Here is a 14,853-nt window from a genome sequence, read left to right as displayed (position 1 = left end):
AAAGGAGACCTCCATTACACCAAGCATTGGCCTGGAGAAAAGAATTATTTTTAAAAACTCCCTCTATAGGTTTAGAAATATGTAAATACTGATACTTTTTATGTGTTAAAGCAAAGAGAAAAAAAAAACCTGCTTTTTTCTTTCATTCTCAAGCTGTCCTAACTACCATCATGAATTTATGAACTATTTATGACTGTGAAGTATGAGTGATGTACTCACCAGTACCAAGTGAAGAACAAAAAGGAAAAATAAATGTATATTACTTGACTACCATTTCTCACTATGAATGCAGAAGCAGTGGCAGTACCACTTACTAATGAAGAGCTTGGACTGCTCAGGCCTTATTCAAATCACAGAAGTTTAAAGCCAGTAGAGAAGACCTGGTCCAACTCTTTCATTTATAGATAAGAAACAAATAGTCACTGATCCGTGATTGCCAAAAACAACTGGGCAGTACCAGAGTTGAAGAATTAGAAGGCAGATTTCCTCATTCCTGGTCTGGTGCTCATTCTCCTTCCTTATGCTGCTCTGCTCCAAAAATACAGGCTGAACATCATTAAACTAAAAATTTGAAATCCAAAAGCATTCAAAAGTTCCAAATCTTCTGAGTGCTGACATGATGCCACAGAAAGTTCCACCCCTGACTTCATGTGACAACAAAATTAAAACATAGATACACTAAAAGTACTATTTAAAAACTTACATTCAGACTACATGTCTAAGGTAAATATGAAATACAAACAAATTTTGTGTTTAGGCTTGAGACTCATCCCCAACAAATATCATTATGTATATACAAATATTCTAAAAAATATTACAAAACAATTTTGGTCCCAAACAGGGGATACTATACCTGCCACTGGCAGTTGAGGGGGAAGTAGGGGTGGGGTGAAGGCAATACAATAAACAGTACAGGCAGAGCTTGGCTTGCACACCACCTGGCCCTATTCCTGGTCACAACAGCCACCCTTGCATCCAACACATCACGGTCTCTAGTTTATTCCACTAGCCCAAGGGAGGGGAGAGCCACAGAGTTCTGAATGGAGAATTTTCCTGCTCCTCCACAGTAAAATCACTTTGAAAAATAAAACTGATTCTATGTTGCACCAATACTACTTAAAACAAATTGCAAAAGATCTAGCATTTCAACATACCTTTTCAAATATATGTTACTCTTAAAACAATTATATCCTGGACACACCTCAAATAGCTAAGGGCTGTACAATTTATCTCCTGGTACCAGCTTGTGGGCAACAAAAACCTAGATAAACCTTCCTATCTGCTTAGGCAGCACATGCCCACCAGGGACTTTTCTGAACCACTGACAATCTAATTTACAAACTAGCTAGTAAGTAATATAAGTATTGTTAAGTTTAAATTCAAATGCAAATAGGTTTTTTTTAAAGAAATTTCAGGGTTAAGAAATATTTAAATTTGTAATGTTAGCTCTACATACTATTGAATATAAAACCCCAGAAATTGGAAGTTAAAAGAAACAGACTTGTGAAAATAAAATAGAACAAATAAGGCTGTTTTCCATCACTCAGCTAGGTTTATCACTACTATCAGTAATATCAACAATTACAAAGCATTTCACATCATATTACAGTGGGTGTTATACATCCATTTTGTCCAGGTTCCTCCAATCAAGACTTCATTTTTCTACAACAGGAAGAGTTTTTTTAATGGCATTATGCTTAAATCACTTTTAACAGTACAGAGGAATTATTTGGCATTAATTTTTTTTATTTAAGGATAAAATAAAAAGAAAAGGGGTTTTGGTTGTTTGGTTTTGGTGTTTTCATTAGTTTTTTGCTTCTCCAAATTTTAATAGCAATATCTGGAGTATACATACTAATTCTAGACATTTCAAGTTTTCCGCATTCTCACTCTGCAACATTTCCTTTAATATGGATTTCATTGTGAATGCTATATATGATGAATGTATGCACAGAACAATCTTTCAAATCAAGGTAACACAATATTTATTTACTTTCTGAGATCATCCAAGAAAACATTATGAATTTTTTACTGACATGATACCTTTTGGTAACTTTTAAAGACATCTCTTTCTTTCAAATTAGAGATTTCATAAGAATAATATATACTTCCTCAAAGTCCATCCTTCACTCCTTACTAAGGTGTCCAGAATGCCTATAAACACGAAAACACTCCATATTCCCATTAGACCAGGGTTTCTCAACTTACATTTGAGGCTGAATAATTCTGCAGAGAAATGTTCCCTATACTATGGGATGTTCAGAAGTATCCCCGGGATATACCCACCTGTGTTCACAGTGTGACAACTAAAAATGTCTCAGATATAGCCAAATACACTCCCTGGGGAGCAAAGTCACCCTGATTGAAAACCAGTGTCTTACACTAGTCAAATACTCCAATTACGAAGTATCAATGTAGTTTATCTAGAAAAAAAAGCAAGATCAGGCATATGAAATTTATACAGGATGAATTTTTCTCTTTCTCAAGACTTAAAAATTCAATAAGAAAAAACTAAAAATCAAACTCTATAAACATGTAAACCTTATTTTGCTATTGCAAATAGTTTTCAAATAAGACTATATAAAATGTTAAATTCTTTGTGAACCTTATCAACACCACAGTTGTCCCAAATACCAGCTATTTCATTAAATTAATTTTCTCATTTGTCTGCCCTAAAACATTCAATACAAATTTCTTTGGCTTATTTTCAAAAAACAGAAATAACCGACATTGATATTTGCCTTTCTATTTTAAGAGGAACTAGAACTACATAGACAATATGTTGAGAAATAACTGTAAATGTTCAAGACTTCTAACTTTCTTTATAGCAACTACAAAAATTAAAGGTAACAAAACTTTATAGACCTCTGACAGCTGAGAGAATCCCTGATGGGACCATCAATGGACACAAAGTGTGAAAGAAGTGATCAGGTCTATAAGTTATCACTGGTGTGGGGGGAGGACAGGATGAAAAGTCTCCATTCCTTGAACCCAGCAAGGTTGGTATGGGTGGGGGACAATTACATAAAATCAGGGCACCTTAATTTCAGTTCTGAAAAAGTTCAAAATATTCAGGTAGTATTCTCCTCAATGCTACAGTAAAAATGTATATAGTCAGAATCAGACTACTGACATTGGAAGGAACCTCAGATGGTACCTACTACAACCTCTAATTTCAAAGGAGACTATTTGGTATGAAAGAATCTTAGACTATACCTATTTTCTTTCTTTTTTTTTTAAGTCAGAGGTAATTATAGCACAATATTATCACTTGCTAAAACTGGTATAGTTACAAGGAACTATCATATTGTCTGGAATGATTCAAACGTTTCAAAATTTTAAAACATTTTTTCCTGTGGTTTAAATTAATGAAACTAAGGCCCAGTAAGGTAAATGGCCTAGAAGCATATGCTTTTTCAGATTTCAAATGTTCACAACATACAAGGAAAGACTCATATTACTATCCACATTCCAAAGAAAACATTTGATTTCTGCAAAAGGCACTGGGCATTTAATTCCTTAAATGTAGCTTTTATTTTCCTTTATTTTACATTATATTGGTGGGGGTTAAGCAAAGTATTTACTATTGGGCAAACCCCAGTGAACCAACCAAATGATGATTAACCTATTAAAAAAACAGGCTCCTCCACAATTCAGGGCATCACTCCTGGTTCTACAACAGCATTGCCCAATATGTGGTCCACATACACAACAATAAATTTTAGGAGCCGAGCTAAAACACAAAGTAAAAAGAAACAAGGGAAACAAACTTTAATAATACATCTAATTTAACCCAATATATTCAGATGCCATTACGACACATAATCAACATAAAAAATTATTAATGAGCTCTTCCATCATTTTTATTTTTCTCCCACTTCCTTAGAGAAAAGCTCATATTCAAAACAATATGAATTTTATACTTGGAGTACATCGCAATTCGCACTAGCCACATGTCCAGTGCTGAACAGCCACCATGGCTCTATTATGATAGAGTATATTCGTTGACAAAATCAAAAGCACTCTCATCCACAAAAGCTGTTTTTTGGATTTCCCTCCAAAGCTGGCGAAATTCCCAACTCTTGTGTAGAGTAAGAACATACTTCCAATATCGCTAAAGCTTAACACGTGATTCGTGTAAATAAGTTTTTTGAAAATCTCACAAGCATACTACTCATTTTCTTTTATAGACTTAATCTCCAGGATAAAACGTTGGCAATACACCCTGGGCATGAAACCAAGAAGGCACCTAATTAATGATGCTGCTGCTTATGACTTGAATATCTCTTACTCTCCACAACAAAACTGAAAGTCCTCTTCGTGTTGAGGGAAAACTAAATACTAAGGGGGGAAAAAATCACTCTTGGGATCTGAAAGCATTAAGAAGAGTCCCTACGGACACACCTTTCTTAACGACCTTCCCCTGCCAATCCCTTCCCAAACCCTACTATCCTGTAAAGAAGAAAGTCAGTTCCTGCTTCTTAAAAAAGGCTAAGGAACTCAATTTTCTTTTTCCTTGCTGACAGCGTTCATGACCAAGGAGCTCTGAGCTCCGGGTGCCATAGCAGAAAGGGCTTTTTCTATACTGTAGAGCCCAAGGGGACCCCCGAGGTGGGCGGGGCGGCGACCGAAAGGACCGGAAAGGTGGGAATTCCAGTAGCGCGGACCAGCTCCTGCGCATCCCCGGAGCCCCAGGCGGCAGCAGGCACAGGCCTCCAGCGCCCCACACCTGCCGCACCCAGAGGGCCCACTAGAGCCCTCTGAAGCGGAGTCTCTGGCAGCTAGGAACCAGGGCCCGGGCAGGGGCCGGACGACGGGAGCCTTTGGCGTGGGCCCCAGCGCCCTCGCGCTTACCGCCCCAGATCCCCAGCTTCAGCTGGGACTTGTTCAGGTTCTCCACATAGTCCCCCAGGAAGCGGTTCAGCAGGTCCGCGACCACCGACTCCAGCACCATGGTGGGGCCGAGGCAGTGGGAGAGGGAGGAGCCGGAACCGCCCTGCGCAGCTGAGGGCGGCGACCCGCGCCGCGAATGACAGCCCCTCCAGCGCCGGCCCGCCCCCGCGCCGCGCGCGTGATCTCGCCCGTGCGCAGGCGCGCCTCCGCCGCGGCCGAGGCACGTGGGCCCTGCGGGACTCGGCGGCCACAGCTGCTGGACACCTCTGTGCAGCGGGCAGAGGGGCGTTCCAGGCGGGTCCTGACCGCCGTGTCCTAAGGGCCTGTGTGAGAGGAGGACATTGGAGAAAAAAAGAAGGGAGCTCAAGGACGTGTACGTATCCGCTCTGCTTCCCCGCGCGCGCCTGCTGCAGACCTCGGGCCCCGCGGAGCCCACCGCCCCGGGGAAAGCAGCTCTGAGGCGCCTATCCCCGCACTCTGGGGCCCGTGATCCGAGCTGGGCGTGTCCCAGGCCACCACCCTTTTCTCCGAGCACCAGGTGGGGCGAGTCCACGAGTTCTTGTGCTGCTGGCCTCCTCCTCCGCCAGCAGAAGGCCTCCGCTTTTTTCTTCTTGAAGACACTTTAATTTAAAAGCGGGAGGAGGAGGGACAAAACCGCATCAAGATGGCAGAATGGGAACTGAATATGCACGAAAATAAAGATCTCTTTACTTTGTTTCTTTAACTCTGGGGTACACGTTTATCCACTTTGCCCACGCTGTCATTGAACTGCCTCTACTGAGGCAAGATATTGAACGCGCGGGTTTTATACTGCAAGGACTTTCCACCCTTGTGAAATGTAAGCGCCCACTGACAAGCTAATTCCCCTTAAAGACCTGGAGGGTTTCTTTCTAAAGTTTATTTCAAAAAGCTGTTGTGATACATTAAACAGAAACCTAATACATAGCTAAGATTATCTGTAGTCACAAGCATTTATTAAATACTTGGCTGCAAGGTAGAGGTAATGTCTGGAAAGACAGTACGTATTGCTTTTGAACAAACCAGGCTTGTACAGGACCTAAAAGAAAAATCATTTCTTTAAAATCTATTGGAAATGAAAGAAAGGAAACTTAAAACAACTACAACGAACCAGGGTGCTAGGCAGTACCAACATCTACCTCTGTCTTCCACTCCCGTCACACAAAATAAAGCCTTAACCTTTTTTTATTGCTGTCGTACAGACAAAATACCTAGAAGGCAGTTGGAACTTCCATCCTTCATATACAATCAATTAATAGCCTGTCTGTTGTGCTTTTGCCATATTTTCTAAATTCTTATATTTCCCATAGGCCATACAGTTAACCTCCTAAATGGCCTTCAGTTTTTCCTTTCTCCAGTCTTTTCTTCACAATAACATGAGAGTTAATTTCTCAAAGCACAGGTAAATTCAGATTAGTCACCTACTCAAACATTTCCAATAAAATGTTTAGAACACCCTCTTCACTTTGTCCCCAAGTTCTTTCTAATACTCCCTAACCATCCCTCACCCTTTGTACATTCACATTGTACACTGAGGCAAGTGTAAAGAAATAATGTATGTTCTGGTTGAGATACAGCATATACCATAAAAAGAAAATAATGCAAGGATGTATGAACAACAATGAAAGACAATATGAAAGCCAGCACTGGCATCGTGGCATGGTCAAGTAAGTGAAAAAGACACAATCTTGTGGGTTAAGTGAGCAATACTAATGCCTTATGTATTCATCCCTTACACTTCTATAATGTTGAGAGAATAATGTAAATGTGCTCTTCTATGCTTCATTCCATTTTATTATGTTTTTATTTAAACCTCATGAATTTTCATATTATTACGGCAAGGTAGGCATTGTTCCCATTATGGACAAAAATTAAATACCTTACCCAAAACAGAGCAGGTGTTAATTTCCTTACCTTCCCTGAGCACTCCCACCCTTTCCTCTGTCAGTAATTATACAGTTTAATCACTACCTGGCTATTAGTAACTCTCAGAGATCTTCCTTTGAAAGACTAATGGCAGAGTAAAAGTTTTCAAGGTGGAAAATTCAGCTCAAAAATTTTAGTATACGTAACGTTATTATCAAATACTACAAACTTAATCATATAGCTTTTAAATTTTAACATTTTCCATTATTGTCTTGTTTTGATAAATTTTTATATGCCTCCAGAAATCAGAAGTTTATGGTCCCAATTTAAAACAAGCAAAACTAATGTCAAGAATCACCATTATCACCCTAATGTACCAAAAAGAAATTTGATGCAGAGGCTAACTGAAGAAAATCAACATTCTAGTGATTATAGATCTTAACCTTCATTCCAGCTGAAGAACAATGAGAAGGGGCTAGGGGTGTAGCTCAGTGATAGAACACTTGTCTGGTATGCATGAGGCCCTGGGTTCAGTCCCCAGCACTGGAAAAAAAAAAAATGCAAAGGACAGTAAAAAAGGCAATTACAAAACAACTGCAATGAGGAATGAACAATAAAAGAGATTAGTAAAATTATTTCTGTTCAAAAAAAGTCAAAAGTAGGGGATGGTTTAAAAGTTAACAACTCTTAAAATTTTTGTTAAAGAAAAAAAATTCTAACTTCACACTAACTCACACTCATATCCCATTCCCCAACCAACCCTGCAGGTTTTGGAGAAAAAGAGGGGGAATTTAGGAATTAAAGGAAATACCGGAGAAAGAGTACAAACCATGAGAGCATGGATTGTATGAAAACTTAGTAAGGAACTGGGCATGTTGGCACATACCTGTAATACCAGCTACTCAAGAGGTTGAGGCAGGAGGAGGATTGGAAGTTCAAGGCTACCCTGGGCAATTTAGGAAGACCCGATCTCAAGAAATAAAAAAGGGTTGGGTATGTGGCTCAGTAGTAGAGCACCCCTATGTTCAATCCCCAGTACTAAAAAAAAAAAAAAAAGACAACAAAGCAACAATAACAACAAAGGGCAGGCCAGGGGTAGGTAGGAGGGGAAGAAGGAGAAGGAAAAGAAAAAGAAAACTTAGAAAGATTAACTAGGAGAAAGCCCAGGAGTAGGTAACAGTATAAGAACCAGAGGGAAGCTTAGAGACCATCTGGTTAATCCAACCCCCTCATTTGACAGGTAGAAGACTGAGTGCCAGGAAAATCAGTGACTGTCAGAGCTTAAACCCACGTTTTGACTCCCTAATATGTGTTCATTCCAAGACTCCATATTGTATATTCTATTGGATTGGATGAAATTTATAAGTTAAAACACCAGTTACTTTATTAGCTGTAAACTCCCTTCTTATTTTCCTTGACACCCAGTCTCCTGTGTACTATTTTTGTAAGTCTGATTTTTTATTCTTATTTTGATTGACACATAGTAAGTTTATACTTTAATAAGGTACGAAGTGATGTATTGAATCATGTATACATTGAGAAATGATGTAATCAGGGTAATTAATGCATCCATCACCTTAAATTTTTTATCATTTCTTTATGGTGAGTATATTCAAAGTTCCTCTCCTCCCAGTCATTTTGAGATATACAATGCATTATTGTTCACTATATTCACCCTTCTGTGCCATAGAACCCTACAACTTGTACTGCCTTTCTTGCATTGTACCCATTCACCAACCTCTCCTCATCCCCCTCTTCCCATTGAATAGTTTACTTTTACTCTGAGAGAACCTCCAGTCTCAATGATGTGTAATCTATTTATGTTCACTTCACAGAATTGTTTTCCAGCTCCATTACTGGATGTTCCTATGGCTACACCTGTAAGCTCAGAACAACCACAGTCTTCCTCTGAGTAGATTTGTGTGTTCCAGGCACTTGGCCTGACCCTATTACACCATCCTCCCAAGTACTGGTAACTTATGCTTCCCTGTTAAGTAAAACGTAAGGATTAATGTGGTCAGAGAGGACCAGGAACATGAGGGCTCATCTCTACTGTTTTCAGGAAATGCTGTACAGGAAATGCTTACTTAAGGAATTAGTGAAGAAGGTGAATTATTTTTAAGACGCGCAAATCTGCTTTGCTTGGCTGGGCAGAGAAATGTTTTTTAAAGGAATCTTTGTGTGAATCAGCTAATCCCTGGCCAAGCAAATGGGTATAATAATAATATTATTAATAGCAGCTTTTAGCCAGCACTTGCTACCTATCAAGAATTTTCATACATACTTTTTTAGACCTCATAACAGTGTTATATCTAGATATTACTACTTCCATTTTATGATTTGGATTCAAAAAGATTATGAACTTGATTAACAATTTAGCCAACTCAAAGTATAAGCTCTGATTTGTGCTCCTTATCATTTTAACCAGAGTTAAAAGAATTCTGCTCTTACAGACTAACAGCAGTTTGTCTCCTGAGGAAAGTTGAGTCAGAACAAATACACATGGCCTTGAATCATATAATTTGATAAATCTCCCACAGATTTTTCCCTAACCCAAGAATTTTGACCAGGAGTAGAGCTGATATCAAGACAAAGAAGTAGTTAGCTAATGGCATGGTAAACCCAGGGACCCTTCAATCTTGCCTCCCAGATTAATTATATGGTATTCAATAGTCTCTTTTCATTTCTGCCTCAGCTATTTGGAATTCAAGTATTTTATCTTCATCATTTCATCCCTCTTCTGATGAACATACACAAATGATATGATCTGGTGCAGCCTGGATCCACCTGCCCAGCATGGTGGCTGGAACCCAGGAAGCATTCAATACATACTACTTTCAATGAATGAATGAACTAAGCATTTAAGTATTTTTTTCTGCAAATAATAATAACTATATCTAACATTGTGAATGGCAGGCTCTATGCTAAACTCTTCATATGCATTATTTTATGTTCATGACAATGCTATAGGTGTAAGTGCTTGACACTTGGGCTTAGGTTAGGTAACTTGCTCATAGTAACCTACCATTCTAGAATCAAAATCCGATATGATTTCAGACTCAATTTTCTTAATCATTTACAATGTTCCCACTGTATTTATCATGAATAATCACTGATTGTATGAATTTAGCAGCATGTTATGTTCCAAGCATGGTACATAATATTTTATATTATTATATGAAATTAACCCCCCAAACAATGCATTTACTACTCATTAGTATTATTTATTTCCTCCATCTGCCATCACTTTGTGACCATAGACCAGTTACTTCATCTCTGAGCTCAGTTTTCATTTATAATACAAGGACGATCAGAATTCACAGGATTTCTATGACAATTCTAGAAACTATGTAAATTATCTAGTACAGTGCCTACACATGCTGGAAATAAAATACACATGCCCTATCCTAAAGTCCCCTTTGCATGAATTCAATTTACTGCATACAATATTTGGAGAAACAGTTTGCAAGGCAGTATCTTAGAAATATACATCCAAACCCTGAACAAAATGCCTCAGATCTCTTTCAGCCCAAGCTATCTGCTCTCTTACAGAATAAACAGGTTAAAGGATAATTCCAACAGTCCATATATTTGGCAGTATATTTTTCCTAACCCAAGATCAGCACACATGATTTAAGAAATAAGTTGTGTTTTTTTTAATTGAAAATTTTATAATACAATAAAATTTCTAATCTCAAATGTACACTGGATGGTTATATATGGATACACCCCTGTAGCCCCACCCAGGTCAAGATATGGAACGTTTCCATATCTTCCCCCTAAATTCAGAGTAATTTAAAATCAACAAATCTAAAACCAGAACTGAAAACCGGAAAGCAAGTAAAGAACTTCGAAAGCTTGGCAGTGGGATGGCTGGATTTGGGATAGGGTATTAGGTAAGAGTAAGACAAACCCCACTTTTGTTTCTTTTGAAAGGTGCTTGTAGGGAGCTTCTTATGCATTCATGTTCACTTTGTCCATCGATCCTCACAATAACTCTGCGATATAGTCAAGACTTAATCCTCTTGAGCATCAAACGAAATTGTTCAGGGTTACCGAGAATACCTTCACCCCAAGCAGGGGAAAGAACTGACTCCAGGATCTGCTCAGCAAATTCAAGCCACGTGGCAGAGACGGAAGGGCCTGGCATCAGGTTACCAGGCAGCTGGCTCCACAGCAGGTATAAAGCCTCACATCAGCTGTCCTAGGACACCGGTGCTGAACTCCGCCGCGGGCGCTTTGAATTTCTCTGAGGCTACGTGCCTCTCCCAGGCAGAACCGTGCAAGAACCATCTGACTCTGAACCCCAGGTACCTGAGGGGGACCCAGCGGTGGCATGCTTAATTCAACCCGGGGGCGAGGGGCCGTTTCCTGAGGATTTTGGTTTTTGAAGAGGTGTTTCCTGGAGGGGATAAAATATTATGTTAATTATAGCTGAGGATTGGAGTGCAATAGTCCCTGAAGGATTCAGGAAACGAATGTACGTAGTAAAGTGCCTCTGCACCGAGGATGGAGTGACCAAAGTTAGAAGTCAACATTTTTGAGAATTTTTGCCTTATGTTAAAGAGAGCGGATGAAGAATAAAGCAACAAGCTCCTTAAGTGTACCTGACAGAGGAGTTGAGATAGGACAGGGAGGATGATTGTTTTTCAATCACTGAAAAATGGTTTGCGATAGGGACGTGAGATGCAATTTGTCTTGTGTGGCGGGAGGCTGGGCGAAACACCCTGAAGTAGAAAAAACGCCACAGAAATTTTGCTGTTCTCTGCGGTGCTCGCTGTCAGTTGATGTGCCTTTGTGCGTTGCAGATCATCTCCAGGAGAGGGTCACGCAGATAGGTACCTGCCGCCAGATGTGGTGTCTGGAGAGGCTACTGCGTGGCAGGGAGGGGCTTCTACTGAGTCGCGCCCGCCGTGCCCGGGCCCGCTCGCCCACGGCGTGCGCAAACGTGCTCACTCCCGACCGTATTCCCGAGTTCTGCATCCCACCGCGACTTGCGCCCAATCTGACCTCGTCTACGTTCCGGAATTCTTGGGGTGAAGATACAGAGACTAACGAGGGCGCGGGCCTCACCGATTGGGACCCGCGCTCACAGGCGGCGCTCTCGCTGCCTCACCTGCCCCGCACGCTCACCGCCTACGGCTTCTGCACGCTGCTTGAGAGCCCGCACACGCGCCGCAAGGAGTCGCTCTTTCTCGGGGATCCGGGTGCCGCCGTGTTCCTGCAGCAGCCCGAAGCCCAGCCAGTGCCTGGACCCCGGGCGCACACCTACGGCAACAACGGAAAAAGAGACGTTCCCGACTTGCCCCTGCGAACCCCAGACGCGACTCCTGCCGCGGCACCCCTCTGTCCCTGTCCGCCCCGGGACGCTATCTGTCCAAGGCCCTGCGACCGATGGCTCTTGCGCGCACCCAACATGCGGCTGAGCCGCGCGCTGCGGGCTCGAAGGAGTCACCGCTTGTCTCGCGCCGGCTCAGTCCCCAGCCAGGACGATGACGATAAGCGTGGCGCCGCCTCCCTGCCCACAGCCCCAGCCCCTGGCCCAAGGCCCAAGCTCCTAGAGGCCGAGGGCACCGTGGCTCTGGGCCACGCCGGCTGCGTCCTGCGCCTGGTCGCCGAGTACTGTCCAGGTAGCGGGCGCCTCCGAATCCGGCTGCTGCGCCCCGAGGGCCTCGCAGGAGGTACCTCTGAGCCCCGCGCCGTTGGTTGTCGCATCAGCCTGGTCCTGCAGCCGCTGGGTGCCACGCGCAAGCAGCGTAGCTCAGTGCTGCGGCGGAGCCGCAAGTTCTCCTTGGATCAGGACTTCTACTTTGACGGGCTCACGGAAGACCAAGTGCGCCACCTGACTGTGCGCGTCAAGGTGGAGAACAAGGGCCGCGGCCTGGAGCGGGGTCGCTTGCTGGGCCAGGGCGAGCTGCTGCTGGGCTCCCTCCTGCTGTTGTGAGGACTATGTATCCCTCCCTCGGGTGCGTTTTTCATGCTGGGGGCTCTTGGACACTGACAGCTGCTTTGTACAAAATAAATGTGTATTTGTTTCTCTAATTAGGCCGTCGTTTCGCTCCAATTTTGTCAGAGATGGTATTGGATTGACTTTCACAGTAAAGGATGTAAATTTTTGTGTATTTCGATGTCTTGATAATTCTTTTCAACAAATGGAATGATGTTCTGCAGGTTTCCCAAATAAGATAGCCCAATTGTATCTCCTAAGTACCACACACTTTTGTTGGGAAGTGCAGTGTTAGGATATTCTCATTTTAAATTTTGTTCATTCCACGACATCCATTAAGACCATCTTAGAGCTTTAGTTACTTCTAAAGCATTGTTTAAGACCCTGGATGAGAAAATGAGGCCAAGAGAGATGAGATGATGTTTCCAAGGTTAACAGTGAATTACTAGGAACATCAATCTGATATACTTAGCTACCCAGTTTGCTGGAGAGAACATTGGAGAAAATGAAACCATTTGAATATTCTAAGTTCAAGTAATAATCATAATCGTTTTACATGCATTAACTTGCTTAATTCCTGAAACAACTCTAAATGGTAGGCACTGCTAGCCCCATTTTACAGATGAGGATATTAAAGCTTAGAATGAAGAACAGTCAGGGTTTGAACTTAGGTTTTCAGTATCTCACTTATTACTTTATATAAGTAACATCATAGTGTCTAAAGCGCTCATCTCATTAAAGGAGTGGGAGATTCAGCAATCTCTCTAAAATTGTTGACTCAGGTTGCTGTCTCCTCACATTCCTCATCCTCTTCAGGAAAAGTAAATTGATTGAAATGAGTCATTAATTACCTCATGCATTAAACGTTAAACATTGAGATGGGCTGGTGTACCTGAGACTTTGAAGAGAACTGGCCTCAGAACCACAAAAACTGGTGTCTTTCTTACTGGCAACAACTGAGCTAATTTGCCAGGGTAAGTAGTCTGGAGTGGAAGTATAACATTGTTTTACCTCTAGCTTCTGATAATAATAGATTTACTATGTCTTAAATGATGATTTATTCTTCATACCTCATATTCATCAGGCATATTTATTCCTTTCTGATGCATATTAGAGGAAAATATGTCCTAAATAGAGTTAAAAACATTAAAATATGTGGTATGGTGTTAACTATCACCACATTATCATTCTGGATTCAGAAACAGTTTCTGGTTTTGCTAAATTTATTGGCAGTTTTAACCACTGTGCTCATGAAAAATGCTAAAAAGAGCCTCAGTTTCAATCACAACTCAGGTATATACTAAATATGAGTTATTCTGATGGGTATTTACAAGGATGGTCATTGAACTATCATGTATAATTGTGAATTCACTGACTATCAAACTCAGTAATATCCAGAAGCTTGTGTCATTGGCCAAATAAGTAATGACATTCTAGTAGGTCACATCTAACTTGTGCTCTTTTATCTACTCAAAGCCACTATTTCCTTGACCTTTAAGCCAATAAATTTTTTAAAATGTATACTCTTCTTCATGACTTTAGAATTTGCATAGGGTAACAAATACTGAGGTCACATGTTATACTTTAAACAGAAATTAGAAAATTAAAACAATTTAGCTATATGTAAGTTGTGGGGTTTCCTTTTTTTGTTAAAATTTTTTAAAAGATTGAATTGATGGTTTACATAGCAAACCATTATTCCAGAAAATGGTACAATTACTGTTGTCACTAGATTGTGTATATATATATATAAAAGTATATATATAAAATTTATATATATATAAAATTTTATATAAAAATATATTAAAATATATAATATATAAAAAATATAAATATATAAAAATATATAATTATATTTTATATAAAATATATATATATAAAACTTTATTAAGCAGATTTCTCCAAGAAGGTGAATCAACACATTTCATGGATCTAAATTTTCCATGAAACGATAGTGGTTATTTCCAAATTGAATCTCCATAAATGCCAAGTTATTTCAGGTCAAATTGTCCAAGTCAAAATATTTTTAAAAGATTGAAGTAAAGTCATAGATTATAAAATCATGGAATTTCAGAATTGAAAATAGCTTTAAGAATCATTTTGTGCAAGTCTATAATAAAAATGTATCA

At 40.4% G+C, this 14,853-nt stretch overlaps 2 protein-coding genes across 4 annotated transcripts in view; one reads left to right on the top strand and one right to left on the bottom strand.

The window, feature by feature from the left end:
• Vps13c (vacuolar protein sorting 13 homolog C) overlaps positions 1-4,968 on the bottom strand; it is a 170,463-nt gene extending 165,495 nt beyond the window's left edge. The window contains 1 exon segment of the mRNA XM_047538497.1: positions 4,855-4,968. Within this exon segment, the coding sequence (XP_047394453.1) occupies positions 4,855-4,954 (100 nt within the window). The 5' untranslated portion in view covers positions 4,955-4,968.
• A 143-nt stretch (positions 4,969-5,111) lies between these two features.
• Positions 5,112-12,733, top strand: C2cd4a (C2 calcium dependent domain containing 4A). Of its 3 annotated transcripts, XM_047540743.1 has the most exons (3): positions 5,112-5,266; positions 10,714-11,087; positions 11,586-12,733. In XM_047540743.1, the coding sequence occupies exon 3, from the start codon at positions 11,630-11,632 to the stop codon at positions 12,719-12,721; it is 1,092 nt and encodes a 363-aa protein (XP_047396699.1). In that variant the 5' UTR covers positions 5,112-5,266; positions 10,714-11,087; positions 11,586-11,629; the 3' UTR covers positions 12,722-12,733. The 3 variants fall into 3 exon arrangements, with proteins under 3 accessions (XP_047396699.1, XP_047396700.1, XP_047396698.1); XM_047540744.1 differs by lacking the exon at positions 5,112-5,266 and having other exon boundaries at positions 10,660-11,087; XM_047540742.1 differs by lacking the exons at positions 5,112-5,266; positions 10,714-11,087 and having other exon boundaries at positions 11,430-12,733.
• Positions 12,734-14,853: the final 2,120 nt, after the last annotated feature.

The sequence above is a fragment of the Sciurus carolinensis genome, chromosome 2 (genome assembly GCF_902686445.1).
Source record: "Sciurus carolinensis chromosome 2, mSciCar1.2, whole genome shotgun sequence".
In the NCBI taxonomy this organism is placed as follows: Eukaryota; Metazoa; Chordata; class Mammalia; order Rodentia; family Sciuridae; genus Sciurus; species Sciurus carolinensis.
Note: the sequence above shows the minus strand (reverse complement) of the source record. Positions and strands in the feature narration are given on the sequence as shown.

Excerpts from the sequence above, each read along its gene's own strand:
- C2cd4a (XM_047540742.1), top strand. The coding sequence starts at position 11,441 with ATGGTTTGCGATAGGGACGTGAGATGCAATTTGTCTTGTGTGGCGGGA.